Source organism: Periplaneta americana, chromosome 8 (assembly GCF_040183065.1).
Source record: "Periplaneta americana isolate PAMFEO1 chromosome 8, P.americana_PAMFEO1_priV1, whole genome shotgun sequence".
NCBI lineage: Eukaryota > Metazoa > Arthropoda > Insecta > Blattodea > Blattidae > Periplaneta > Periplaneta americana.
The window spans coordinates 155918249-155945034 of NC_091124.1; the positions used below are offsets into that span (position 1 = coordinate 155918249).

The window sequence follows — 26786 nt, forward strand, 5'->3', positions numbered from 1 at the left end:
AAAAGGTTGTTGCTGTGATGAGTGGTGAATCAACAGTGAAGATTAACTTGGACTTATCCCCAGCAGACATTGTGAAATTGAATTATGTACCAGTTACTTCTTGTGACGTCGAACGCTCTTTCAGTCAGTATAAATCTATCCTCAGAGACAATAGAAGAAGATTCACTTTTCAGCACTTGAAAGAAATGTTTGTAACCTATTGTTATGGTAACAGACAATAAAAATTGTGTTTTGTTGAAACTACATTGGAAGATAAGGTACGTCCATTATATTTTTTGTTTAGTTTGATTAAAATGTACCAATATTTAACGTACATAGTCATTTTTTTATAATTTTAAGTCCATATTTAATTCCATATTTTGGTAAAAATCCATATTTAATTCCATATTTTGGTAAAAATAACTACATATATATTTACATATTTCATATATTTTTAGTCCATATAAATCCGTTCCCTGGTTATAATTTTGAGGTAATTTTCAATGATTTAAGTACGTTTTTCTTCCCAACTTTTACATTGTTTTGTAGTGTACGTTGAAAATTAATAAATAATCTGTCACATTTTGTAGATTCTAAACACTAGAGACTACATAACACTGCTCTGTTGTGCCTTTGCTCTACCGAGAATCATGGCAGATAGCATCCAAGCTCAGCTGCCAGGTAAAGGAGCGGTAATCGTGTAGGGCAGCGGTCATCAGCACAGTGCATCCTCGGGCTATCGTCTCTTACCCTAGGATAAGACATTGCACTGGCGTGCATCCGTGGCTACCGGCGGGTATACTTTCTCCCTTTCCCTTCTGCACAACGATACATATTCCGATACACTTCTTACCCGTTACCCATTTCAGCGAGTGCTGACGACCATTGGTAGGGCTTTGAATTCGATTTATGCTTCGTTCATTTTAGTGGATAAGTAGGCTATAAGTTGGATATTAATAATTTCGTATATTATTTAACAAAAAATGCTGTATACGCTAACGTTAGGAAGATAGACCTATTGCTTTTATAGACGTCAAAATGCTAAAACAAAAGTCTTAGTTACTCTGAAGCACTTCTACCTCGAAGCAAAACAAAATTCGTAAACATAATAAGAGTGAGGAAGAACGTGAGAATCGTTTATGAAATAAAAATGAAAATATTTCAGCGGCTGGACGAAGAGAAATTCGCATTGAATGCTTTGAGCAACTTGCCGATAACAGAGTTCGAACTTACCTAGCTCGAGAAAGAGAAAGCGGCGCTGAATGTTGTCAGAGAAATTAATGAACGAGAGCGTATTACTAGAACTGGAGAGAGTAGTCGTGAGTTAGTACGCAGTTGTAATATGTTAGCATTCTATTACGATCAAAATATTGATTACACTAATTTAAATCGTATTCAATACGTAAAATGGATCAAATATTTCTTAGGCTAAATGCTATGCAAAGAAATGGACAAATGAATTATGTTGCGTTGCTGGAAAAATATTCCTTTCTGAGATTTAAGAACCCCCAAAACCAAATAAAAACTTACTTATACAGTAGCAGTACATTCGTTATTAACATAATTTTAAAATAAAATATTAATTATGGGACAGCTTAATATTAATAATAAATTTCACATCTAATATCAAAGGCGAGGTCTAGTCAATAAAGGCTAAGAATGATTTTTTTCTCATCACACAGTGGAGATACTGCGTTGAAACAATTTTTCATGAGCAGAACAGATTTCACGTGACTGGTGGAAATAAATTGGAAGAGCGTACGCGCATACGTCGTAGTATATGACGCCAGCAAAGAGCGTGTGTTCACCAGTCGGCTGCGTAATTTGGAGTGCTAGGTAACGAGCAGTACGCAGCTGTGAAATTTTGCTTCCGTCTGCAGAAATCCGGTATGAAAGCGTATAAAATGTTACAGGAAGTATAATGGCGATAATGTTCTGCAACAATTAACCGCACTTCGGTGGTTCAGAGTTTAAGGAGGGCCGTGTTTCAACTAGAAAGCAGGACGATCCAGTGCTCCAACTACTGCAGTGAGCGATAGACTAGCAGACATGTTACAGATTTCCCATGATAGTGCGATCACCATTCTACACGATCGCTTACACCTGAGACGCGTCTGTGCCAGATTGCTGGCGCCTGAACAGAAGATGGGCGAGTCGACGTGTGTCGATAACTTCAGCGTCTAGCAGCGGAGCATGGAAAACATACCTGAATCCCATCGTTACAGGTGATGAGACTTGGCTTCACCATTACGATCTCGAAAGCAAACAGGCGAGCTCAGTCTGGAAATCACCTGGTTCGACGACAGCAATGAAGGCAAAGTTTATCGTTCGGCAGGAAAGGTTATTGTGATTTCGTTCTTTGGCTGTCATGGAATGGTTTATCAACATGGGGAGTTCAGTCTGGAAATCACCTGGTTCATCGAAACCAAAGAAGGCCAAGGTTGATCGGTGGGCAGGAAAGGTTATGGTGATTTCGTTCTTTGGCTGTCGTGGAATGGTTTATGAACATGGCGGGCTCAGTCTGGAAATCACCTAATTCACCGACACCAAAGAAGGCCAAGGTTGATCGGTTGATTATGATGAATTCTCTCTTTGGCTGTCGTGGAATGGTTTATCAACATGAAGTCCCTCCGCAAACAGCGGTTAATGGGGAGTATTACAAAATTGTTTCGAGCGTCCTAACCTAGGACATCCGACGAAAACGCCCTGAGCTGCATCCATTTTCACCACGACAATTCACGCCCTCACGTTTGTAGCGTTGTTGCTCAACATTTGGGCCAAAAACATCGAGTGCGTGTCCCACCTTCTATACAGCCCGCACCAAAATCCCTACGACTTTTTTCTGTTCCCTCGTCTCAAAACGGAGCTGCTGTGATGTCAACATTTTGGTTCAACGGTTGTCGTGTAGAAGGCGGAGGTGGTTCTGAAGACAATGTCAAAAAACTGTTTCCAGCACGTCTTCCAGAACTGGCAGACACATTGGCCCAAGTGCATACAACTCAATGAAGACTACTTCGAAAAAGACCACATCAACCTTGTCCGTTCCTTCGTAAGTAAAAAATTCATTCTTAGTCTTTATTGACTAGCCCTCAATGAAATCAGAGCTTGCGTTATGCCTGAAGTTGCATGAAACACCAAACTTAAAAATCGACATGACCTATGAGACGACATATTTGAATAACGGTATTTCCTGCTGAAGGTACCAATGTGGTAGTTGCGTGGTCTACATCAACAGTTTGCCTCATGGGCTGTCTGGGTCCGAATAAGACCTTTATTGCAAATGATATCGTTTAGTGCAAAAGTAACACACACACAAAATTTCATGTCAACATTTAAAGTTCAAGGACAGACTTATAATATAATTGGAAATCTTATTTCAGATGAGAGTAGTAACCTTTAGTTCTTACAAATCTATTTTATTTCAGACGCTAGTCAATTGTCTGTAGGGTAGCTGTGAATATATTGAATAAGCAGTTGCGGACAGCCGATGAGGGGTGGTCCTCCAGCTTGCGGGTTGGGAGAAGGACTAACAACCCATAACCATAAAAAAACAGCTTGTTACGAATCCTCCAAATAAGCCTCGGAATGGGACTGATTCTCTGGCACGACCACAGCAAAGGAATAAGGTTTTGAGATTTGGTACTTGGAATGTTACAAGTCTATGTAGAACAGGAGGGGTAACATTAGTAGCAAAAGAACTAGCTAGATATAGAATAGAATTTGTGGGAGTACAGGAGGTTAGGTTAGATGGGAACGGTATAACACAAATAAGAGATTATTCGTTGTATTATGAGGAAGGAAACGATAATTACCAATTAGGAACAGGATTCTTTATTCATAAAAGAATAAAATCAGAAGTAAAAAATGTCGAATTTATCAGTGATAGGTTATCGTATTTAGTGCTTCAGGGTAGATAGTGCGATATCGTAGTTATAAATGCTCATGCCCCTATAGAAGAAAAAGACGACCATATAAAGGATAGCTCCTATGAGGAAATGGAACAGACTTTTGATCAGTTACCTAGATATCACATGAAAATTTTATTATGGGACTTCAATACTAGGGTAGGACGGGAGAATACTTTTAAACCGACTATTGGAAAAGAAAGCCTGCACATAACTAGGAATGACATTGGAGTTAGGTTAGTCAACTTTGGCACATCAAAAAATTTAATTGTCAAAAGTACAAAATTCCCCCATAACGATATAAATAAATATACTTAGACTTCTCCAGATGGATTGACACATAACCAGATAGATCACATCTTGACAGATAAAAGAAGACATACTAATATAGTAGACATTCGAACCTTCAGGGGGGCAGACTGTAATTCTGACCATTATTTGGTAATGGAGAACTAAGAGAAAGACTATGAGTAGCCAAGCGAGTAGAGCAACAAGTTAACATTAGAATATTCAATATTCCGAAATTAAAGGATGAGGAAACTAAGCAAAATTACCAGGTCGAAATTTCAAATAGGTTTGCCGTATTAGCAAATTCCGTCTAAAATGAGGACGAGTTAGATGTTAATGTCATGTGGAAAAATATCCGTGATAATATCAAAATTGCAATTGTGGAAACTATAGGTTATTATGAAACTAAGAAAAAGAAACCGTGGTTTGATGAAGATTGTTTCATGGTAGTAGAAAGAAGGAAACAGGCAAAATTGAAATTCGTACAGGGTCCAGTTGAAGCGAATAGAGATAATTATTTCAATAAAAGACGGGAAGCAAATCGTACACTTAGGAATAAAAAGAGAGATTACTTGAAGGATAAACTGAATGAGGTAGAAACAAAATAGTAAAAATAAAAACATTAGAGATTGATATAAGGGCATAATGGAATTCAAAAATAGATATCAGGCAAGGGTAAACGTGATCAAGGATGAGAATGGTGACTTGCTTGCAGACGCTTATTCAATCCTGAACAGATGGAAAAACTATTTTGGGTAACTACTAAATATATGTACGTAGGCCAAATAGAAATGATCGGGACGAAATTCAAATACAAACTGTTGAGCCATTTATACCTGAACCCACACTTTCTGAAGTCGAAATTGCGATAGGAAATCTTAAAAATTATATCTCCAGGTATTAATCAAAATTTCAGCACAATTAATACAAGAGGGTGGAAGCGCATGATCTAACGAAATTTTATAAGCTTGTACTTGCTATTTGGGAAAAGGAAATTGTACCAGAACAATGGAAGGAGTCCATAATCGTACCTATCTTTATGAAGGGGGACAAGACTAACTGTAGTAACTTTCGAGGAATATCACTTTTGTTTACGTCGTACAAAATTTTGTCCAATATTCTTTTGAGAAGATTAACTCCATATGCAGATGAAATTATTGGGCATCACCAGTGAGGATTTAGGCGTAATAGATCAACTATTGACCAGATATTTTGTATTCGACAGATAATGGAGAAAAAATGGGAGTATGAGAGTACAGTGCATCAGTTATTCATGGATTTAAAAAAGGCATATGACTAGGTTAAGAGGGAAGTATTATATGATATTCTTATTGAATTTGGTATTTCCAAGAAACTAGTTCGATTAATTAAAATGTGTCTCAGTGAAACATACAGCAGAGTCCTTATAGGTCAGTTTCTATCTGATGCTTTTCCAATTCACTGCGGGCTAAAGCAGGGAGATGCACTATCACCTTTACTTTTTAACTTTGCTCTAGAGTATGCCATTAGGAATCTCCAGGATAACAGAGAGGGTTTGGAATTGAACGGGTACATGAGCTGCTTGTCTATGCGGATGATGTGAATATGTTAGGAGAAAATACACAAACGATTAGAGAAAACACGGGAATTTTACTGGAAGCAAGTAAAGAGATAGGTTTGGAAGTAAATCCCGAAAAGACAAAGTATATGATTATGTCTCGTGACGAGAATATTGTATGAAATGGAAATATAAAAATTGGAAATTTTTCTTTTGAAGAGGTGGAGAAGTTCAAATATCTTGGAGCAACAGTAACACTTAATGCTCAACAAAATTTCGCCTCAAAAAGCTAAGATTTCTATCAGTAAAGCTAAGCCTGTATGGCGACTACAGATGTATCTAAAATTCCAAAAACATTTCCTAAAATTTCATGAAGATACAATAAATCTTTGTACCAGATATCATATGCTTACCTTTAGTAATAAGCCTGTAATGTAATTACAAACATCCACAAAATTTGTATGCTTGAGAAGTCGACGCCAACTTGCTCTCTCCAAACATAAAAGCTCACTGAAAGAACTACAATAGTCACACAAAGCTTAGGTGTATGTTTCTGGAAACTGGACAACATATGCAATCCCTTGTCGGAAATTTGGATCTCGTAACGCCATTGGTTAGTTCACAAAAGAGGAAAGAAAAAGTATCACGAAATAACCACTGCCACGAAATTACCAATGTTTACCCTATTTAAAATATTGCACTTGTTCTAATACATAATCATATATTACTATCTTAGTCTTTACGGGATATTTTTCTTTCAAGGCATGGTTTTTTATTTTTATCGATATTCTAAAAACATATATCTTGCTGTTTTATTTCAGATATGTACTTATTTCAGGAGCTTGTCTTCACCGTCTTGAATTTTTACTTTATCAACTGCGTATAAAAGGGAGATTAGGAAAGTATTTTTGTGGTAAATTCCTCGGTCAGCATAAGATTTTCATGTCCGAAACGTGTCGTCAATGTATATGTTAAAAAGGGTTGGCGTTATGCTGCAGCTCTGTCTCACATCTTTGTTTGTGGGATTTTCTTGTCAGTTTTCCTTCTAAGACTAGTCTTATGCAAGTTTCTTTGTAAAGGCTTTTTATAGCTTTCAGAAGGTGTTTAGGATATCCTATTTTTGCAAGAATGTCCTAAAATAATTGTTACCCTTTCGTTTAGCATTCTTGCATAAATCTTATAGGTTGTATCTAACAGGGTTATTCCTCTACAATTATTTGGATTTTTACTATCTCCTTTCTTAAAAAGCGAAATGACCTTTGCTTGGCGCCATTTTTCTGGAATTTGACAATGTTTCCAACACATATTATAGAAACAGAAAAGGCAAAGATGAAATATTGTGTTTGCATATTTCAATAGTTCGTTATTTATGTTGTTGATACTAAGGTTTTTCGGTTATTTTTACTTCTGTAGCTCTTTTAGACGTTCCTCTATATTTGTTCATACGTTTCAGTTGTTTCTACTATTCCCTCCTTATACCACAATTTTTGTAATGTTCTAACCAGACCTTCTTTTCGATGGCGTTGATTTCGACATTATCTTTTTCACTTCTATTAAGTGATTTTGTTACTTTATAGACTAATGACTGTCGGCCGTACACGTCATGTTCAATATATCCTATAAATTATTCGCACGAGTCTTTATGTGCTTTCTTAATCATCGTTTTTGCTTTGATCCTGACTTGCTTGTATTCTTCTCTGTTATCTGCTGTGAGATTATTAAGGTTTTTAGGTTTTGTTTTTATATTTACATATTCTTCTATTTCTTCACTCCATATCTTTAGTTCTTTTTTTATATTTACATATTCTTCTATTTCTTCACTCCATATCTTTAGTTCTTTTCTTTTCCTAAACTTTTTCTTCAGTCCCACAGCTTCTTGTGCTGCCAGACTCACTATTTTCTGGATGTTTTTCCATTCTTCCTCAATGTCATCACTTGTAGTAGCTATAAGTTTGAGTGAATGAATTGATTCTTTGCTAGTAGAGATTTCGTATACTTTCATTTTCCAATAAAAAATATATATATATATATATATATATATATATATATATATATATATACATATATATTATTAAAAACTTCGTCATCGTATTTTTCTTTTGCTTGTGAATACATTCTAAAGTAAAAATATATTTAGGCCCTATCGCCGGTAACAAAAACGCAAAATTGAAGAATAAGCAATACACGAAATTTTACATAAAAAAGCAATACGACCGAGTTCATGTCTTGTGATAATGGAGAACTAAATTTCAGAGCGAAGCCTTCTTGAAAATATAAGTGTTTATGTTCCTATCTCACTAGTTTTCATACAATTAGAACAAGAAAATAATATTAAGCAGTCTCTAATTTATCTTATTTTCGTGCAAGTCCTTCAATCTCATGTTACAGACTATATTCATTATCACAGAGATAAAATCTGTCACTTGTAGGAGGGAGAAGATTAGGCAGAAGTGTAAATATGATGAAGGAAACAATCTTATTTTTACCTCCGAGGTTTACAGTATCGAATTGAAATATTCTAATAAATGAAGCGACATATTTCAGTGTGTAAATAAATAAATTAATTAATTCGATTTATTAACTTATGGTCTAATTATAAGTTCTTATCCATATATAATAAAGCATCGATGCTGTTGATTTCAGGTCTCCAACTCCACCTGGTGGTGATGTGCCGCAAGGTGTTGAGTGGCAGCCAATTGATGTTAATGACACTCACACTGCGTACCTGGAGTTCGGCAATGCTGCACCACCGTCTGTTCCATCGTATGGAATTATGCCTCTCAACATCAGTATGCAACAAGATATGTTGAAAGAACGTATGGAATTTTGGGGTTCTCTTCCTCTTAAAGAAAATGAAATGTCAGAGATTAATATAAGTGCAGGGTATTTCTAGAATGTACGGTTTTCCCCCCACTATTGCAGTAACTATTAACAACTTTTGTTGGTAATAAAATCATAAATAATTAATGTAGTATTATGTATGGCTGAAATAGTATTAATTCTGAAGGTGACTGACACTTGTAATTAAAGGCAGCTTGAATAAAAAACTGTGTAACTTCATGATCATAAATAATTATTCAATGCAGAGAGCGTAAGTTCTTAGCTGTCAACAGAGATGACAGTGGTAAATAAACCTAAACATAAGCATCATGATTATCATCATCATCACTTCACTGGCCGTCCCTGCCTTCTCATTCTTTGTCATCTTCCTTTCTTTCTTTAGGTAGTCCATTATATTTTTGACAGAGCCGTGTTGTACCTTATGTGAATTATTTTAGAACATTCCACATTTATAAACGCTTATGAAAGAAAAGACGAGAAAGTTAATGATTTGCTCAAATGAAATCTATGTGTTACCTTTTCCTATATTAGTGGTTGTTACCTATTGTAAATAGGTAGAAGTAAAACTTTCTCGTTAATTGCAATTGAAATTTCGCTATCAATAAAATTGTGTGTTCATTTCATTTACTCGAACCAAGTCATATTATTAGCAAGTGCATTTAATTGACGTATATATAACAAAAAATTAAAACTAGGTCTGTGTGTGGAAATATACTGTAAAGTGGGGCTACATTGATCATACAAGAAAAACATACGATGGTACCTATCAGGCGTTAAGCAATAAAGAAAGATAATGAACTCTAAAAATATACGAAATGCATGTGATATCGTGGTTCAATATTTTGGGGGAGAGTTAAGTTTACCCCAGCTGTCAAATTTATCCTAGTTTATGCATGAAAAATATTTCATTTGATAAGGAATAGGAAAGGAGTACGAATACGATGTCCGGTACCCTGTAAGTCCTTGCGTAATAAATCTTGTTCTTCCACGTAAAAATTAAAATTGCGCCCCTCATTTTTTAGAATCTAATGTCTATTCTATGCATATGATCTCTTCCTTCCTTTAGGTAATTTATCTTTTTAATAAGAAGGACACTATTTGAGATATTTTCTAAAGATATCAAATTGTTAGCGTGCACTCGAAGTTGGTTGCTTGACGGTTGTCAGCCCACTATGAGGTCTGTGGATATAGAGGGAAAAATTGGATCGGTGTCGGGTAGAGTTCTCGGGTAGCTCAGTTGGTAGAGCGTTGGTACGTTAAACCAAAGGTTCGGGTTCGATGCCCGGCCCCGGAACAATTTTTCCCTCGAAATTATTCAAATCAACTTTACAGGGAGTTATGCCTGAAACCTTGATTTGCATAATACACGTCACTGTCGTTAACAGAAAACCACAATTTAAGTCACACGGAGTTAGTGTGCACTCGAAGTTGGTTGCTTGACGGTTGTCAGCCCACTTTGAAGTCTGTGGATATAAAGGGAAAAATTGGATCGGTGTCGGGTAGAGTTCCCGGGTAGCTCAGTTGGTAGAGCGTTGGTACATTAAACGAAAGGTCCCGGGTTCGATGCCCGGCCCCGGAACAGTTTTTCCCTCGAAATTGTTGGTATTGAAATAACCCTGCAGATTTTCAGAGCGAATAGCTCATGTTGCACGTAACAAGAAAGCGTAATACCATATTATGGAAAGTTCATAGTTTTCTCAGAAAAACAGTATTTTCCCAAATGTTTAACATCCTCTTATTCGGTAGCTATTGTGAGTAGGATCGTGACTTTTGTCCATATAGATAGAAAATCCAATAAAGAATAATTTATCCCTTTGGCATATTTTGATATAGAGTGAATGGTTTTCGTGTAAATTTAATTTAAAAACCACTAATTTCAAGTTACTGACCGATGCAACCAGATTGCAACACTGTAGCCAGAAAGAAAGGTGGGAGGTAGTTCACCTAGGAAGACGGACCTGAGTTCGTTGATGTCTTAAATCTGTAGTTCGAGAAGAAAGAGAAGTGTGTTACCAGCGATATTGTCAGACTGGTGAAACTTCCAACTCAATTCTCTAATTAACTCACACAAAATGTAATGTAGGTTTTATATTCATTTAAGTGTACCCTATCGTTCACTTCCATTTGCAAAATTATTTTACCTTCATCCTGCATATGCACATGCACATATATACGCATGTATAAACACACATTCTTATATATCGTATACAAACTGGTTCGGACTGTCGCGGAATATGTTGAATAGACATAGGAGTATAAGCACTTATTGTTACCATTTTTTAAATATCACAATAAAAGTTGCTTATACAATACCGATGTATTTAAAAGTAAATGGAGCAACGAGTGCAAAAAATCAGTGCCTTCTATGTACAATATTATTGAAAATATGAAATAGTTTCTATTGCCTAGTTTTACAGTTTTATAGTCGAACAACAATGAAACAGATCCAGAGCTTCACTCGGACGTAAGTTCGATTCCCGCTTGGGCTGATTACCTGGTTGTGTTTTTCCCGAGGTTTTCCCCAGCCGTAAAGTGAATGTCAGGTATGGCAAATTCTTGGCCTCAACTCGTCAAACACCATCTCGCTGTCACCAATTTCATCGATGCTAAATAACCCAGTAGTTGATACAGCGTCGTCAAATAACCAAGTATAAGAAATAAAACTTGAAATGACGTTACCTGAGGAGATGAAAATGTTTCCAATATTTAACACATGAAACACCCAGTCACTACTAAAAATAGAAATATTCCTTTTATCATGTTAAGCCAGGCCTGGCCGCTAATAACTCGATTGAGTCACTGCAAACCACCCATTAACTCCCCACTCCACCTTCCCCGGCTGAGACAGTTATGCTTTGGTGCGGTATATACAAGCAGACAGAAAGGTCAGTGCCGGATTGTATCAGGAGGGTGTCATATCTTTTACGAACTTTCGGCTCTCGCTGGTTGCCTAAAATCCACCACTGATGCACAGAGCCATACTGTGTTTGTTTATAAGGCGGAATTAGCGAAATGCACATGCCCTGGGTTGTGCTGAGTTATATTAATAATGCTTAATGTAAAGCAACAGGAATGCTAAGATAGGAAAAAAAAAAAAAAGAGTCACCATTCGTATCCTTCGCAATCCTACTTAATTATTCAGTATCATTTTCCATATACTATGAGGTCATTTTTCTAGAGCTTTGTATATAGAGAGCAGAGAAAACAGTTGCGCTACTCTCTACATAAAGATCTCTTCATTTTTCACTCCGCATTTTCCGCGACAGGCTGCCATCTATTGTAGGCCTATTCGTGAAAGTATTTCTACTGGAAAGCGTGTCCTCTAGCGGACATGACGGAGAACCACAACAATATGGAGAAATAAAAAAAATCATTTAATTATAGTATTAACTTCACGTTATGAATTTATGGTTCAAAGACTTTACAGGCAATATCAGAAGTATGGAATGAAAATTAATGCACTAAAACAGAGTTAATTCAGATGACAAACCTGAGATTTTCATATCTCTAAAATCAATCTTTTGCGATAAAAATTTTTCTAGAAGAAATCCATGAAGGCAAAGCACTGATCGAGACTGTTCTATGTTGTAAAAACTTATAACTTAAGGCCAGTGAAGGAAAGAGGTTAGCTGTGCTATGGCGTGTAGATGATAGCACACGCACACGGTACGTTCGATATACGAGTAGTCAGCGCAGAAGATAATAGAGTACCTATGGCAACATAGTTAACTGTCGATTTAGTAGTCTGATTGAAACTGCTCTTAGCCGATCTGTATAGGAAATTGAAACATAGAATTAAAAACACAAACACGCAACCCACCCCACCTCATTTGACTCAATTACAATTAGTAAAGGTTTGCATGTTTTTGTGCACGAAAATCATGCCAATACACGCATCCATATATCACATTTTCTTTCTTTTTCAAAATTATAAAGAATCTTACATTTTTTTCCTTAAAATAGCTATAAAAATTATAATTTCCTGAAACAGTGTCCTGCAGACGAATACACTAGTTTCTTTCGTAAGCTCATTGTACAAGTTTATATACACCCAATATCAGAAGCTGGAACCTTGCCGTTTCGTTCGTTGCACAAACTACTGGAGAGTATAGGTATGTTCACTAAACACTGGGCCAGAGCGTTTAGAATAGAAAGTGTGGTAACTCGGCAAGGGTCTAATGGGACTTTTAAACCCCCTAGCGTCGCCACGGGAACTGAGCGAAACATTGGCGTGGCGATAGTTCTAAGACTCCAGTTTTACTCTTAATACAGTGGACAGAGCAGATAGAACTCGTTCTGTTATGGAATTAAGGAGATATTTGTTGTGGTGTTCGGATGATTTTTATTGTGCCGTTTATTTCAGCGAGTAGTAATAAGCCTAATTTTTTTGTTCTTGATGTAAATCCGATTATATAATCTGTAAGGAAGAGACGTTTCTTTTATCCACCCAAAGACTAGACTATTTTTCAGAAGTGGTGTAGAGCAATTTCACGAAGACAGAAAACTGTATGCTCATTCATCTATCTGTGATATCCATTTTTCTGCGGTTTTATTGTAAGAGCCGATAAATTTATTATTTCCGGTAAAGAGTTAGGACTTCCACGCAAGAACTGGCGACCAAGACCGTATGCCATAACACATAATTTCCCAAACTTGCCTCGATATCTTAAAAAAAAGAAAAGAAAAGAAAATATCCAACCGAGAGGACAACAATCCTTTCTCATAACAATGTACCCTTACCAAATACCATCTGGCTATGACCAATTCCATTGACGCTAAATACCCCAGTAGTTGATACAGCATCGTTAAATATCCGAGTAAAAAATTTATTGGATGTGACAACCGAAAATCAGAAGAACACCTTAGCTAATCTTGCGCTTGTGTGTATTTATGTGCCATTACTCCACACCTGAATGCCCAAAATTATATCTAGTTACATTGACCGTAATTCCTTCCAGCGAATGAACCCCAGACCAGCATTTCAGCTGTTTAGTGTGAGTTTTTCAAAATCGATACATTTTTTAGAGTCCTAAACTCTGATGTGTTCGAGGGAAGTGAAAATACAATATAATTTACAAGGTGAACGAACGACCTTACAGATACGCTGAACTCAAAGACTCCCACTTTTCGCTGTACAAAGGATCCTAGCATTACATGATTTTAGAAAATATATTACACGTAATTGGCAATAAAAAGAACCATTGAATTATGTATTTAAAGTGACAATTCAGAGCACTCACGAAATACATTAATTCTTGTGGGATAGCAGATTTAAATATATTCTGACAGAAAAATTTAACCAGGATCCTCTAGAGCGACATTTTGGAATTAGAAAATGATTATCTTGTGATGGTCACCATAGACTTTCTGCATATGAACATTTTTCAATCTATGTGCCGGTTAAAAATGTGCTGTATTAAAGTGCTAATTGTGAATTCCTAATTGAATCCAAGCACTTAGCTTCTACTTTATGAAATATACATGTTAATTATTAATTATTTTATTTTTAATAATAGCACTTTAGTCGTAATTAACATAATAGTTACTTCGGTAACAAAAGTACAGTATAATTCTACTTTGCATCTAGGCTACAACTTAATCTGGTTTACAATTTTATTACATTTGTTTATTACGTTTCCACATCATAAGAGGTTTCTAATCGAGCATATGAGAAAGTAATAGATCTCATGGAAAAGTCGTTAATTTAATATTCTCCAATAAGTAGCATACAACCAATTAATACCGTGCTACTAAATTGTTTTAATTTTACAAAATATAAAATAATCTAGGTATTTCAAAAGAGCAAGACTTATATTAGCATAGATATAATATCGAAGCTTAATTGATGAGTCTAAGTTGCACGTAATATTTCTTGTTCCCCTGAATTACGCATAAACCAGATACAACCGCAACTAAATAATAGTAAATAGTAATAATGGCAATAATAGTAAATAAAAACTATAGGTGAAAATAAAATGTCTCCTTTATTATATTACATTTTTCTTGTGCATAAAAACTATAATTTCATATCAATGCGTTCTTTATAGTGCCATAAAAATGTTCAGTTTTGTGAAACTGTACTTTCTTCGGTTTATTATTATATTTACTATTCAGGGCTGTGTTATATAACTCATAATTTGTTAATGTAGTAATATTACATTTTTAAACAAGTGAAATATTTTAATAAAGTACTCTACAATGCATTCTTATCTAATGGGTTACTTTTGAAATCCTTTTGCATTCGCTCGAATAGCGATCCTGAAACTGGAGACGGGATATATGGCTAGCGCCACTCGGCGACGAACCACTGAACTAGAGGAAGTAACGTCACTTTCTCTTCTACCCGCTCTGACTGGGCTCTGCTTATAACAGTGAAGTATAGACACTGAATGCTGATCGCAAACGAATATTCTTGGCACTGGGAATGGATTATTTAAGAAGAAATGAAACGGTGTCACGATTAGAACAGATTAGGAATGACGAGATTAGAAAACGAATCCATCACTGTGGAATAACTGTTAGCATGCCTGACCGTAAAACAAGCGCGATCGAGTTCAAATTCTGGTTGGGACAAGTTACCTGGTTGAGGTTTTTCCACTGTGGGTAACTTTCGGCGGTGGATCTGGATTCATTTGGCCGGCATTATCACCTTCATCTCACTCAGACGCTAGATAACCATAGGTGTTGCTAAAGTGACGTAAAGTAACCAAATTAAAAAAAAAAGAAAGCGAATGAATGCTGAAGAGACTGTAATTGATCGTATAGAGGAAAAGCAACTTACAAGCAAACATTCCCATGGGGAAGATAAAACAGTTAATCTTTTTTTCTTCCACCATGTTAATAATGTGAAAAAAATTGCTTACACAAATTTTGGCCACTCGTGCGTAATTATTATGGCCGTAAAAAAGTAAGTTTTCTTGGGATCGTTTACAGAAAGAAAACACAATTTAATGGAAAGATTTATTGAGAAATATGCAACAATTGTTGAGCTATTTTTCAACATAATTGAGACATTTGTCATATTGTGGGAGCAATTTATGTATCCCTATGTCATAGAAAGATGCTGTCTGGGATCGGAACTAGTGTGTTACAGCGGTATGCACCTCTCTGTTTATCCTATAGTATGAAAAATGTTTCAATTTCAGTGGGGAATATGTTGAAAAATAGGTCAACAATTTCTGTGTCTGTTCAAGAAATTTTTCTGATAAAATTGCGTTTTATTTGTGTAAAATATCCCGGGAAAACTTATTTTACGGTCTCGTAATGGCGCTCGAGTGACCAAAATTAATAACATGGTGGAAAAAAAAAAAACTTTTTTTCTGTGTCCCCACGAGAATTTTCGCGTGTGAGCTGGTTTGGACAACTTATAGGGATGAAACAACTGAGTTGGCCTACAAGAATGTTCCAGTGGATTCGAGATAGCAGAGGGTTACGGAGAAGACCCAGGAGAACATAGTTACGGTACGTGGTTTGAGTGAATCAGATGCGCCATGATTGCCAGGAATCTTCATGAGAAAGATGATCTAGATCAGTGGTCGTCAGCACTCGCTGAAATGGGCAAAGGGTAAGCGGAGACGTGCCGTGTGCACCGTCGTGCAGCAGGAAGAGGTAGAGAGCATACCCGCTAGCAGCTACGAGTGCACCATAGTGCATTGTATTCTCCGCGGGTAAGAGACGGTAGCCCAGGATGCTCTCTGCTGATGATGGCTGCTCTAGATAGAGATCAGTGACGATTAGGGACAGGAAGGCGGCAGCAGCTGCAAAACACCTGAGATGTAGTTATATAAACTTAAGATAACCTGTTCAATTGTCTTACATAGGAAGGTGATTGCTATCATCTATAGAAAACTGCAAACATATCGAACGCAGCCAGTTAACTTTAATCTTTATCAATTAAATCTACTGTTTCTGTTCACTTCGAAATGTACCAAGTGGTTCGTAGAGGCAAATGCGCAGGCAAAATTTGTTGTTTTGCTTTGTTTTGTTTTCAAAACCTGACTGTAAAACAAAATTTTAATGTGTCATTACTTATAATTACAATTTGAATTAAACAGAACTCATTATTGGACTAAATATGTCACCAACTAAAGGAAAGAGAAAAACATTTGTCGTTGAGTCCATACGGCTACAAATTCAGCATTATGCTATCTCGGCAAGGATACAGTAATGCATATTCGCAATGCGTTATCAACACATGCCAGTACAGTTAAAAAAAATTTGAGATCAACTTTCATACCACATATTTCGTTATTGTTATTAAATCCAAGTGGTATTCCTGTTGTTCACCGACTTACACACACAGACACACGAAAAAAGAGATGTAGACACACAATATCGGTGCATGTGAGAAGACTGTTTGGCTCACTGAAGCGTGAACTATTGACTTGCAACTTGGCGAGCTAGTATGATCGATGTATACCTAACTTGTAATAAAAATAACCAAACACAAGACTCTACTCATTATATTCTCGAATATTATACTGAAACATCAACCTTCCTCCTTGAATTATGGGCTGAAGGAACAAAATCTCGAAATATACGAATTACAAGCGCTGCAGAATGTTACAGCTGTGGACTGCAGAATGAATTTTGTGACACGTTTATTACATCTATCTTCATTCTCATAGAGGTATTGGAATAAAAACATAGCCTACATGTGAGGTAGGTCTACTAAAAATGCAATAAACAGAAATGGGTACAGTAAAAAAATTATAATATGAAGAAGTGGTATGGACAAACACGCAAGAAACTATTCACCTTGAATTAGTATGAACAATACACTTCGAACGAATATCTCGTATGCAATACTTGAGGAGCATTAGAAGAAAGAAGAGTGAAGAAGGACAACCTAGTATTGAAGAAGATGCAGGAACCAGTGAAGATGCTGTTTGGGGAGCTGAGGCACAGACTGAGAGAACAACCAGTGAGGGTAGGCTGAGGCGCGCAAGTGAAAACTCAACAAGGAGAAGCGATTGTGGATCAACCGGCAAAGTCAGCGATCAATTTATAAGAATGCCACATGCCGTTGGTAGTCCGGAGTGCGCGAGAGGAAGTGCTACAGTATGGAGGAACTGTGCGTTACCGACCGATGGAGTAGAAGAAGGTGACGAACAGTTATTAACAGGTAAATTGACAAATAGAAACTCTATCAGAAATAAAGTAGATTCAATCAAAACTATAGATACTGAACGAAACTACCTACTAAGAGATAGGCATCAGCTAAGACTAAATTTTCCTAAAATTAGAAACACATATTATTAATTAAATTAGATAAGCAGACAGGTTTTGTAAATAAGATAGAATTACGTCAAAGTTTTAAAATAATAAAAATTGAAAATAGAGAATTAAGGTAGTTATTAATGTATTCCGATAGCTATATTACTCGTATTTAGTAAAGGTTCAGAAGATAATTTTGACTTTATAAACTGCTTTACTAATATGTTTTAATTTCAATAATACTGCATTTATAATAAATTTAGTAGGCATTATAATAGTAATGAATTGATAATGAGTACATGAGACACAATTATGAAACTAAATTGAGGTTGATTATGTAAGCAACTTGGCAAGTTTGTGTTTAAGCTGGTATGTGATAGTCTTCATTGAAGTTACGCAAACGTTTCTGCTGACAAGGAAATATTGTAAGAAATAAAGATTAACCTACATATAGAATGTATCGAGTCAGCTAATTCAGGTTCATGACTTATATTATGTCGACATCTGATCACATTTTTTTGGAATAATAAGTTATTATGTAATGTAAGACCTAAATAATTACAATTAAATTGTGAAAAGGAGCAGATAAATAAGGTTTAATGTCTTAATGGTTATCATTATTGGTTTAAACCTGCACTAAAACCAGACGTAAGTGCAAGTTTGAACCAATAAATTATTGAGATTTGCGTTAAAATAATGAGTCTAGGAAATTGTATATTTAGTATGTAGAACTACATTTGTTTATAGATCTTTTGTTATATTATTAAGTTTTTTACTTGTGAACTATATCAATAAATCAATCAATCAATCAATCAATCAATACTTGAGGAGCATGGGATGTCAAGAATAGGCGAGCATATTATATTTAAATTTTCATTACATTCATTTATGCGACGAAATAAAATATACATTGATTGTAAATAAAGTAGCGGCAACATTGCCGTGAATGGGTCATGCGCATTCGCATCCGATACGAGACAACTGGTGATCGTAATTGGAGATATTGTCAATGTATTGAATGATAAAACCGGTTGCTATGAGAACAGATATTATTGTGTAGTTAAATGTAGGGCATTATTTTTAACTGCTCTAAAGCATGTTTATTAAACTTGAGCAGCGATCGTGGATAAAAATCGAGGTAGCCCGTGGTAGAAATGCACGTCAATGTCATCAAGGGTTACATGAAGCTGGTGGCAACGATGCACTATCGTGTCGGACGGACGAGTCTCTGCATTTCGTGCCGTTCGGAATGAGACGGAACATGTAACTCGCACAGGTCGCCCGTTCATTTGAAACGAACAAGTGGAGTTAGTGCGAGGCCTCCTTGCTGTTGACCATCGCTGGACTAAATGAGAATTATCCATCAAGGTTGGACTCAGTCATCAAACTGTGTGGCACATACTGAAGAAAAACCTCCAAATAAGAAAAATTGCAGCACACTGGGTTCCTCATAACCTGACAGAAGCACAGAAGTGGCACCGATACTCAATAGCTCAACTCCATCTATAGAGATACCACAACAAAGGAGATGTATTTCTGCAACGTATTGTTGACGAGACGTGGGCATGGGAATACGAGCCTGAACTAAAGCGTCAAGCTAATGAATGGTACTACAAAAGGATAACCAAGTCAAAAAAAAGGTGATATGAACTCTCTAGAGCAGGGGTCGTCAGCACAGAGCACGCTGGGGCTAGCCTCTCTTACCCGCGAAAAACGCAGGGCACTATAGTGCTCTCGTAGCTGCTAGCGGGTATGCTCTCTATCTCTCCCTGTTGCACGACAGTGCACACGGGAAGGCACCGCGTACCCATTGCACAATTCAGCGAGTGCTGACCACCACTGCTCTATAGTGAAAGTCATGCTGATAGTGGCATACGACAGTGAAGGTGTTATCATTAGCCATGCCATACTTCAAGACGAAAATGTCAATGCAGCGTAGTACCAACATTTTCTTGAACACAGCCTACAGTACGTTCAGCTATGCAACGCAAACGTCACATCTCCTGAGAGATAATTTACCTTTCATCTTGCATGATAATGCTCGTTGTCATGTCGCAGGAGCAGTGGTTAAATTGCTACAGATATGGGATTGGAAAGTATTGGAACATACTCCGTATTCCCCTGACATGGGTCTTTGTGACTATGACTTGTTTCTACGGTTGAAAGAACCATTTAGATGTAAGAGGTTTCCAGATATTGCATCAGTGTTTCCTGTAGTAGGGCAGTCCATCAGAGAGATCAACCGAAACAACCTCGCTAATGGCATTCAACGGTTACCACGGATTTGGTAAAAGATATAGGAAGGGATGCAGTGGCGGCCGCTCTTTATGTGCTGCAGTGCTGCAGGACACAGTTAATTTTCTGTCCCTATCATAATCTTATTTGAGTTTTCTTTCTTTCATTCGTGTTACGGGTTCCAATGCGCGAAGAATCAGGAACTACTGGGTGTTCATTTCAAAGTGTGTCATGACGTCACTGTTGTGAGTCAGCGATTTGAAGCGAGTTTCAGCTTTTATGTCAGAGAAGTTGCCTATTAATCAAGGCGTTCAATCTGAACTTGAGAACGTGTACGGTATAACTTGAATGTCGTAGCAACAGATGGCGGTCTGTAAAGTCTGTGTGCTACCATAACCCCTTTCGAACTGTATTTTGCGCGGGCAAGTCGTATGCAGGGTATTTGTTATCATCGATTGCGTACGGCAACATTCCACAACACAAATCAAAATGCTCCGTGTCCATGTTGACCGTCCAAGTTAACAAATACGTAAGTAATCGTCTTAACCCTTTCCCCATATCCCGACAGTAAGAAAAAAAACTCACTTCAGTACGTGTTTCCAAACAGTTCACATTCTTGCCACTACTGGCGTTACCGTACGTATCGGTAAGTAATCTTCAGAATGAACGCCGTACTTGTTAGGCAACTTCTCTCGCATTTAGGTAATACGCCTCTGCGTAAGTGTAGGAAGATTGAATTTTCTAGGCTCATCGGCTAGCCACATGACGACATACAGCGAGCCATGAAACATTTTGAACTGAACACCCAGTATTATTGCCCATACCTTGTGCATCGTCTGCAAGTCCCAGTCGGTAATGTGTGCTGACTTCCTTATCGCAATGAACTGCAGTGATTTGCGGCGAAACTTGCACATGCGCACAGAGCTTACATTCTCTTTATGTATGACGTAATCTATGGTTTCCCATTATAAACAGTGTGAACTGCAAGGAAAAGCAGCGAGTTGAAATGACGCGTTCGCATTAGCGTTTTATAAAATCTACAACCAATCAGGAGTGAGTGACTATTTGTATAAATGGGTTGTGCAATCTACAAACAATTTCGCGTACTTCACGACATCTCTGAGAAGCAGTAGTGTAGTATGTGTGAGTTGTATCAATTTTACAAGTCCTGATCACAGAATGTAGGGACGACCATTTTATTTTTATGCTATTAATTATTAAACTTTCCTGTAAAACTGAAACCTATTGTTTATAACATTTATTATTAGCTAATTTATATGTACTATATTTAATACAATTAATTAAAAGATGCTGTACTCCTATTCTACTTCTTCAAACTTCCGACAGACGGCCTAAATGCACCGGAATGCCATAAGAATTTAAAATTTTGTTTGGTGGTTGCCGACATGGAGGGATTCAACTCCAAAGTAACTGGCAGCAGTGTTGCCAAGTGTATGGAAATTCCGTCAGTTCAGTCAAAACAGACGAAATTTAAATTTAGCGGACGGAAAAAGATTGGCTTTGACGGATAACGGATTTTCTGGGGGAAATTACGATTTACATCATCTTTTGATTTTTTAGCTGCTATCATTTTTAATTGTTTAATTTTTGGGGGAGCGCAGACCAACCCAGCACATCAACTGCAGAACTAGAGGCAGATGATGTGGCTGAATTATTATTATTTTAATCAAGATTAGTAAGGAAGTTTCGTTAATATTTGCTTTCATTTGTATATAGATATATCGAGTGGGTCTTTTTTTTAATTTTGACGGATTCTGACGAATTTCCAGATGTTAGACTGACAGGGAAACAATTTATGTGTTAGAAACACTGATTGACAGCTTCTGCAGCGTGGACTTCACACTACTCCACTGGTGAGTAGATAAACCAAATTTTAACGACTTTTTAAATGTGAATTCCCCATATTGTAGCACACTCTCATTTCCAGCCACGAACCACCACTGAAGGGATGTAAATATATTTTCCGTGTAAGTTCACTACTATGTTCGTATTATCTATGTTGCCACTACTTTATTTACAACCCTCGTATTTATGCGCTGAAATAAAAAAAAATAAATTGTGACGAAATAACAGAGGCCATTTTTCTTTTATACTTTTAAGCCGGATAGCGTACAGTGTATTTCAAACATCTGCTTTTCTTAGCCAGTTCCTTGACCACATCATTTTCATTTGCGGAACTTTCTCATGTACGATTGTACTGTATGCACTTGACAGTCATTCAATTCAGAGGCTCCTCCCCTGAGCTGTTCCTAAGATACGATTTCTTAGTGATGACAATGACCTTCCAGAAGTACGAGAATTGACATTATTGTGAACAGGTTGCATATTGCTCGAACTCACTGTTATCATGTTGGAGAGTATCGACAGCGTTTGTTTGTTTGTTTCCTGTGGGGTTCTGGGAGTTCGAGCTTGACGCCATTGCTCTATACAGATTTTTAGATTCACTGTGAACAGAATTCATAGATAACTTCTTCCATGCGATGGCAGGGTTCGAATATTGGTCATGTCTGATTTTTTTAATGAAATATCCAAAGTTAGCTACGCTTGTGACGGCTGAGATCGCAGTTGCGATTTTCTTTGAATTCTCCCAATTCCACATGTTAGTTATCAACAACATTTTGTCAGATCTCCATTATATTATCATTCCATAGCATTCCGCAATTGACAGTTGACGACGCACGGAGCGGTCTGGTTTCGCAGAAGGGGCGCCATTTCAGTTTTTGCGCCAGGGGGAGAAGGTTTTTTTTACAGAAGAGTTTATAAGGTATATTGCATAGCATACTTCTTCCCTTTTTTCTTAAAATGGACTATTTTTCACACCGTAAACTGACATCTTGACCACTGGGATGAACTTGCTCATAAAAAAATTAATCGAACGGCAATATTGCTATGAGCAAGAATATTTTTCTTGTGATTGGCTATATAATTAACTGAATTATCAACATTAGTAGGACCTATATAAAAATTTTTCTAATTCATTGGGTAAATTATTTTTCTGGCGAAGCCTAAATATTTCCGTTCCCACGGGTGACTTGACCAAATTTTAGCTTTAGAAACATAGAAATTAATACAGAAACACTGCCTTCGTTTTAAGCATTAAACATTTTTTATGGTGTAAGGAAGCTCTGGGCCAAGTCTCATGACTTATGCCTCTCATTTGCTTGTTACGGTGGCCATTTTTAAAAGGCTACGTGTTCTGTGTAGGTATTTAAAATTGAAAACTAATTTTTCTCAGTTTTTAATTTTTGCACATTTTGTGTTACTAAAATTGCTATTTCTTCTACAAATTTTGTACTACATGCATGATTTTTGTGAGAATTTTTGAACATGTGTGTAACAAAACTTACTATCAGGATTTTCTTTAAGTGATAAAATATTAATTTGTTTTTGCAACAGTTGCTAATTATTTTACTGTTTTTAGGATGACAATACAACATATTTGTTATTATTTTTGGGAGAAACTAATAAAAAAACCTGGATAGTAAGTTTTGTTTGGAAAGGTTTAAAAGTTATAAAAATGAAATTTCAGGCAAAAATGTTAAAATTTGTGAAAGAAATAGTGATTTTTCAAGTCATTTAATTTTACAAAATTGTTAGTAACTTAGACATTTTTAAACTAAATTTGATCAAATTTTATATAGGCCTACACACTATTTATGTACAGCATAATAACAGTACAAAATTTGAGACTTCTTGTTGACTAGTTTAAAAAATTGAAATTTCCCCTCGTAGTACCCTTAAAATAGACCGCTTTTGGCCAAGTTTTAACCCACGAACCTCTGACTAGCATAGTAACCTCAGTACCGCCGACGATGATGGCGCTTCATATCCACTTTACATAGTCGGATGTTGTTGTTTAGTTAACTGTCCGAAGAGGAAGGGTGGCCAGTTCCTTTTCTCCTCCATTGCATACATCGCCGACTAGCTACGAATTACACTAGTCAGACTTCAGATGCATAAAAACAATAATTTTATTGTTCTCCCTCTGACGCATATCTCCAAGTGAGATGTACTGTCTGAAAGTAGATGCACATATCAGCCAGAATCTCAATCAGATGATATAGTAGGATGGCATGAGAAATAAAAAAGAAAGCAAAAGTGTCACATGTTCTTCGAAATGGATGGATATGAGGTATTAATCATCTCTACCGCAGTAACCGTCATTATCATCGCCATCATTATCATCATAATCATAGTTTCTTAAAGATTCAGTCGTTTCTCCTTTTACATCCTCATACTTTTCAAGGACAAGTAATAACGGGATTCTGTGGTCATATGATCAGCATGGTGCAGGATAACAGAGGATAAACTCAAGATAAGCTCTCGGCCCTACGAAATGAAGATAATTCTACAGTTATCTTCCAGGGATCGAAGTAAATCCCCTACATTTAAAGTCGCTAACGCTCAGTCCATAGTAGCGTATGTCTTTATAATTACATTAATTGTAAATATGTATACTGTATATAATCAAATTTTTTCCATATTTCTGTACACTTTGTGCATAGACTTCAGTGTTTATTTTGCATAATATGCTACCAAAGTCTAGTATTATCTGTGCATTTCGAACTGGCGGCTCTAGGTCAAGCAATGGACTGCATTTGCCACGTGTGCTTACCCCAATCCTGGACCATTCTCCTCACTTAAAGTCAGCTGGGACAGCCGGAATTACCAGTACTTCAGTTCAGTGACTCGTGCATGGTTTGTACATTTGTACGTTTGTACGTGACCTTGATCCGCCAGTTCGAAATACGCAGATAATAGTAACTCAATTTTATCCGCCAAATACAGCGATATCTCCACTCATCTGGCAACCAAAAAAGTTGTCGCCACTTGAACGTACAATCAAGTGGCCTACGTTTGGTGAACTCGTAATGGGCGGAGTCTAAGGCGCACTCTGTGTGCTGCGACTATCGCCACAGATACACATTTGCATGATGATGCTTCAACTGTGGTGTTGCTGTCTCGCCGCTCTGCTCTTCTACCAGGCGCAGGGGCAATGCCTCGTCTCCAAGCGGCATGGATCCGTGCAAGGCTCCCAGATGACGTCGAGGAATGGACGAAATTTCTGCTCATTCAGGGGAATGCCGTATGCTGCACCTCCGATAGGACCACTTCGATTCAAGGTAAGTTACATCATCAGCTATGACAACATAGTAGTCTACATTTCGCAATTCTCTATCAGTCGTCTCTAAACACACACCTTCATCTCAAACAGCAGAAATAACTAAAATGCTCTCTCAATTAATATCACTCAATAAAAGAATTATATTCCAATCGATACCATCCCATTGTGGAATCCTGGGATGCTTTAGCAAAGAAGGGCAACACTGCTACTTACAGACCTGTTACTAAATCTACGTATTACTCTGTGAAGAGATTTATTAAATCTACATACTTAGACTTCAACAAACAAAATTTGATAACACAATCCCAAGGGAAAAATGGAACTCTCTGCATCAAAATCCACAGTTAATTCCCGATTTACCACGAAAATCGTCTGTAGCTGCATTTAGATTGGCAACAGGCCATGATTGTTTGGCTAAACACCTGCATAGAATTGAAATATATCAGTCCCCTAACTGCCCATTGTGCAACTCAAACCAAGAAATGGATTCGGAACACCTCAAAATCTGTGCTTCGTTGGCTGGTCATGATAAAATCTTTGAAAAATATTGGAGTGCAAGAGGTCAAATAACTTTATTGTCAAACGCCTGGCATTAGAAAACAACAACAACATTTCGCAATTCACTTCAAGGAAATGGAGAAGTTGGAGCAGTAAAATATTAATATAATTATGAGTTTATTAAGTATATATTATTACAATTTATATAGTAGTAGTAGTAGTAGTAGTAGTAGTAGTAGTAGTAGTAGTAGTAGTAGTAGTAGTAGTAGTAGTAGTAGTAGTAGTAGTAGTAGTAGCAACATTTTATGTAACGACCTTTTAAAATACAGGTATTATTCAAAGCCGAAATTCAAAGTGGGCGAGAAATGACAGACTTTCTTTTTGGAGCGCTCTTTGAGGGACAGGGTTCTTTCATGTGACGTAAATACTGCATATTAACACTGAATCAATAGCTTTACTTTCCTTCCAAAACAAGTCATGTTCAGGACTTTATCGCCCTTTAAACTCCATCGCGATACCCTTGAATATCTTAACAGCAACCACACCGCACTAGCGATAGACCTAAATAAAATTTAGGTTATAAGTTATAACAGGATTATCTCTTTCAATTTTTATGTACTATATTTGTTGCATTTATAGGTCTAATGTTCTTTGTATCGTAGTTTTACTCCTAGTTGAGTGTTAGAAAAGGTCCTATGACCTTAACTCTGTTAGGTTAAATAAAATTATTATTATTATTATTATTATTATTATTATTATTATTATTATTGCACATTGACGGTGTGCCAATCGTTCTTGAAACCTATGGCATCAACATTGCTTCTGTAGTACCATATCATACATGAGAATAATTTTGTATTGATGCAGTTGTGACTTGACAATTTTATTGTAAGTAATTAGAACTGAGTTCAGAACTGGCCTGTATTTTTACAGTAGTGGCTGCGTTGCGTGTTATGTGTGAATGATTTTGTAATTGTCCGGTCGTGAGTGTGTTGAGTATTGTTAGTATTATAACTGATTTGTGAATAATATTGATGAGGTTTTGACAACTCTGTGAAATGTTAATAAATTATAAATGAGGTGTGAATAACTTTTTATTGGTGTTTATGTGTTGTTTGATTATTATTGTTAGTCAGTGGCG

General features: G+C 36.7%; 1 protein-coding gene and 1 non-coding gene across 2 annotated transcripts in view; both read left to right on the plus strand.

Moving 5' to 3' along the window:
• The first annotated feature begins 10056 nt into the window (after positions 1-10056).
• On the plus strand, positions 10057-10129 carry TRNAN-AUU (transfer RNA asparagine (anticodon AUU)). Its single transcript has one exon. It is a non-coding gene; the product is annotated as a tRNA-Asn (tRNA).
• A 14795-nt stretch (positions 10130-24924) lies between these two features.
• Positions 24925-26786, plus strand: part of LOC138705176 (juvenile hormone esterase-like) — an 89148-nt gene continuing 87286 nt past the window's right edge. The window contains exon 1 of the mRNA XM_069833881.1: positions 24925-25145. Coding sequence (XP_069689982.1) covers positions 24954-25145 — 192 coding nt within the window. The 5' untranslated portion in view covers positions 24925-24953. The remainder of the gene's footprint in view (positions 25146-26786) is intronic.